Genomic DNA, 4035 nt, shown 5'->3' on the forward strand with positions numbered 1-4035 from the left:
ACTGTCACATCCGTCAACACCAAATCAACCATTGATCTTTCGTTCAAAGTTGAGTTTGACAGCAGCTTTGTATGTTATAATTCGGAAAGAATTAGTTACAATTGATACATGAAGCTGTGAGAATGAAAATGGCAATACAGGAATAAACATTCTGAAACGAAACATAAAACAGCAAACACGCAAAAGTGAATCATGAATGTCTAAGCAGCAGCAGTGAACCATGAGTATCGGTACGTGTGCGTAAATTCATGATTTGCTTTTACACAGCGCTCATTCAAGATTCACTTTTGAAAATTTTCTTTCTTAGCGGCACTTCAGTAAATATTTTTGTTACGTTGCGTATTTGTATGTTTTCGTTTCATGAGTCAATTTTAAAAAAATGTTATTCATTTCCAAACTCTCCGTAGTTTTAATTCAATCCAGACAAAATATATTATTTCTGTGGTGTATCGGTAGTGAAAAGATGCGAGTGAATTGAATGCTATGACAAGAATGAATGCTCTTTATTAAATTACTTATAACTAAACATGCGAATGTAGAAACGTCAAAGTGAACCATTTCAATGAGTCAATCGTTTCATACGTGCAACTATGAACTGTCAACTTTATTCATATTCAACATCTCCCTTCTCAAGATAGTTGCACGGAATTCATACTTTTCATTTGTTATTTTACATTGTTTTAGATTGATGATCTTATTTACATCTTTGAAATACTAATGTGATAGAATTAAAAAAAGTATAGAATTATAAAATGCGTTTTTGAATGAACATGATTCGATAGCAATGTGATATCGTTTAAATGCAAAGCTTGTATCGAAGAAGCTAGCGATTCCGATTCGGTTGCAATTGTTTTGTGATTTGTTCAGCTGCCCTCTTCGAACAGGCTCGTTGCAGTTGCCGCAGTTGCGGCTCAGGCATGGGCAAGGGAAAGCCATCAGTTAGCGTGTTATCAGCCATAGTGACTGAATCATTTGAACTATTCGCTGTGTCGAACGACTCCTCTCCCCCCACCAGATGCTTCATGCTCATTTTCAGAGGTCTCTTCATCATCGCTGGATGCTCCAGTTTGTTCATCATCTACGATATCAGTCGGCTCGACTTCATCGTTTTGCTCTAACGTTGCACTTGCTTCCGATGCACCATCTTCATTCACTGCTCCACGGATTTGATTTAAGTGACGTTTGATGTCACGATTTTCTCGTATGAGCAAACAAGTGTAATTGCGAGGACCGATCTTGTGCTTAACAATTGCTGGTGACCAACTAGGTTTATTTGGATTCTTGTAATTTCGGACATAAACTTGTTGTCCCTTTGAAAATTCGACGTTACGTTTGCCTTTGTAATTCTTTATTGCCGTTTGATTTTTTTGTATGATGGTTCCACGAACAAGCGGTGGTTTCATCAAACTGAATCGCGATTTCGCTTCTCTACCAAACATTATTTTTGAAGGTGACTGATTTGTCGTACAGTGTTTAGTGATGCGATAGTCGAATAAAAATTTGTTCAGTACTTCATCCATGTCGATGTTCTTGTGTTTGTTAATATTTGCAACAATCGACTTTTTGAGCGTTTTGACAAAATTTTCAGCTTGGCCATTAGTGGACGGATTGCCCGGTGCTGTGAAAATGTGATTTATGCCATTTTGTTTGACGAACTCTTGAAATTCGGCAGAAGTAAATTGCCTTCCGTTATCGCTGACAATGATGTCAACTAAACCATAACGGCAGAATGTTTCCCTCAACTTGGCGATCACAAAAGCTGATGTGATGTCTTTCGTTTTAAACACTTCGACCCATTTAGAAAAAGAATCAATCACAATGAATAACATTAATCCCTTAATTGGACCTGCAAAATCGATATGAATTCTTTTCCAAGCAGAATCTGTTGGAGTCCATGGAATTAGTGAACTCTTCTCTGGATTTGGTTGTGTCAATTGACACGGTTCACATGACTTAATCATGAATTCAATGTCTTTATCGATATTCGGCCAATAGACGTATGAGCGCGCGAGTGACTTTGTTTTCACAATTCCCAAGTGAGACATGTGAAGAGCTTCCAAGACAGTTTTTTGCAATTTACTTGGAATTATCGTGCGATATCCCCAAAGAACACATCCACTTTCAACTGATAGCTCAAATGCCTTCGATCGATATGCTTTAAAGTCATCACCTTGCAAATTATTGAGTGTGCCATTTTGAACGGAATCCATTATTTTCGAAAGAATTGGATCACGGCGTGTATGCAACGCAATAGTTTTGTAATCAATTTGTGTGATGTTGACAAAACCGACATAATTTATGTATGAAGCCTCTTCATGGATTGTGGTGGTTGTCGCAAACGTGACAAGCTGTCAGACGTACTAAGTGCGCCCTTGACATACTCAATAGAGTAATTGAAACCTGAAAGAAGAAGAGCCCATCTCTGAATTCGAGCGGCTGCCATCACTGGAATACCTTTATTCTCTCCAAATATTGTGACTAATGGTTTATGGTCCGTTCGAAGAATAAATTTATTGCCTAACAAGTACTGACGCAATTTCGTCACACTAAAAATAATAGCAAGTGCTTCTTTTTCAAACGTACTATAATTTTTCTCGGCGTTATTTAATGCACGTGAGACAAATGCAACCGGTCTATCAGATCCATCTTCAAATATGTGAGATAAACGCAGCGAATCAATTACACTTTTTGTCCTTTCTTGATTCTTACTAAGACCATTTTTATCCACATCAAAACCTAAGTATGATATTTTGCTCTGAAAGAATTTGCATTTACCGACGTTCAGTCGTAGACCAGCTTCTTGAAGCTTAGTCAGCACTTTCCGTAGCGTGCTTAAATGTTCAGCAAAATTACTTCCTGTGACTACTATATCATCTTGAAAACAAAAAACATTGGCAAACTGAGAAAGAAGCGACTCCATTGTCTTTTGAAAAATTGAAGCGGCTATCTTCACGCCAAATGGAAGTCTTTTCATGCGAAATAGTCCTTTATGTGTGCTGAGAGTGCACAACTTTTGCGCATCATCGTCCAGAACAAGTTGATTGTAGGCGCCAGATAAATCGAGTTTGGTGAACAATTGTCCTCTTTGCATTGAAGCGAAAATTTCCTCAATACGCGGTAGTGGATACCGAAAGTCTTTAAGGAATCGATTTATCGTTGACTTATAATCGCCACATATTCTGATTTCACCATCAGATTTTGGAATGGGTACAATTGGCGTACCCCAATCTGAGTCATTTACGGGTGTGATGATGTCTTGCTCAACTAACTGCTGTAACTGTTGCTCAATTTTCTCACGAAATGCCATCGGTATGGGTCTGACCTTACAAAAAATCGGAGTGGCATCATTGATTAATGGAAGCTTGACAACAGTCGTGTTGCATTTCCCTAAACCATTTTTGAAAATTTCAGAAAAATCACTTTTGATTTGCGAGATGATCTCATCGTATGAATCTACAAAATTTACTGAATTGTTCGATTGCACTAGGTCAAATTCAAATTTTCTCAAGAAATCACGGCCTATTAACGTTGGTCTATAATAATTGGTCACAACAATTCTTCCACACTCGATCCGTCCATGCAAATTAACACAAGCTTTGAACTCACCCAAAATATTTAATTGGTCACCTCCGTAGCCCGTGAATGGTTCTGTGCATGGTCGCAATATGCTTCGATCGAACAGTGAATTGAAGACCTGGATAGACATGAGAGAGCCATCCCTATGTAAACCCATACACAGTTTCTTATAATACTGCTTCTTCTTCTTCACACCGTCGTACACAATGGGCGCGGCCATATTGAACATGTATACAGTGTATCGAGTGCCATTTGTGAGTGTATTGAGTGCCATTTGTGAACATTTTAACCAATATGGCGACTTACATGTATAGATGTGTTAGTTAAGAAGAAGAAGAAGCAGTCACACTACACCGTTCGCATACGGACGGAGAGAGCACGGAGCACCGGTATCACAGTCACATGTGTGGTCAATCCTAGGGGAATTTAACTCTTACGAGTTCAGCATGTTTTCTGCCA

General features: G+C 38.5%; 2 protein-coding genes across 2 annotated transcripts; both read right to left on the reverse strand.

The window, feature by feature from the left end:
• Positions 1 to 977: 977 nt before the first annotated feature.
• LOC129571304 (uncharacterized protein K02A2.6-like) lies at positions 978 to 2210 on the reverse strand. Its single transcript, XM_055451079.1, has one exon. It carries the CDS (start codon positions 2208 to 2210, stop codon positions 978 to 980), a length of 1233 nt encoding a protein of 410 aa, XP_055307054.1.
• An 86-nt stretch (positions 2211 to 2296) lies between these two features.
• On the reverse strand, positions 2297 to 3796 carry LOC129571303 (uncharacterized protein K02A2.6-like). The gene is made up of 2 exons (XM_055451078.1): positions 3607 to 3796; positions 2297 to 3387 (listed from the first exon to the last, which is right to left on the reverse strand). The coding sequence occupies exons 1-2, from the start codon at positions 3794 to 3796 to the stop codon at positions 2297 to 2299; spliced, it is 1281 nt and encodes a 426-aa protein (XP_055307053.1).
• Between the last annotated feature and the right edge of the window lie 239 nt (positions 3797 to 4035).

The sequence above is a fragment of the Sitodiplosis mosellana genome, unplaced genomic scaffold (assembly GCF_009176505.1).
Source record: "Sitodiplosis mosellana isolate CC-2019 unplaced genomic scaffold, AAFC_SMos_1.0 Smas_scaffold_1937, whole genome shotgun sequence".
NCBI lineage: Eukaryota > Metazoa > Arthropoda > Insecta > Diptera > Cecidomyiidae > Sitodiplosis > Sitodiplosis mosellana.

What these genes read in the sequence shown, in the direction of transcription:
- LOC129571303 (XM_055451078.1), bottom strand. Translation starts at nt 3,796, where the DNA reads ATGGCCGCGCCCATTGTGTACGACGGTGTGAAGAAGAAGAAGCAGTAT. An exon ending in TGACCAATTAAATATTTTGG is followed by an intron (nt 3,388 to 3,606) that starts GTGAGTTCAAAG and finishes AAAATGGTTTAG; the next exon opens with GGAAATGCAACACGACTGTT.
- LOC129571304 (XM_055451079.1), bottom strand. Translation starts at nt 2,210, where the DNA reads ATGGATTCCGTTCAAAATGGCACACTCAATAATTTGCAAGGTGATGAC.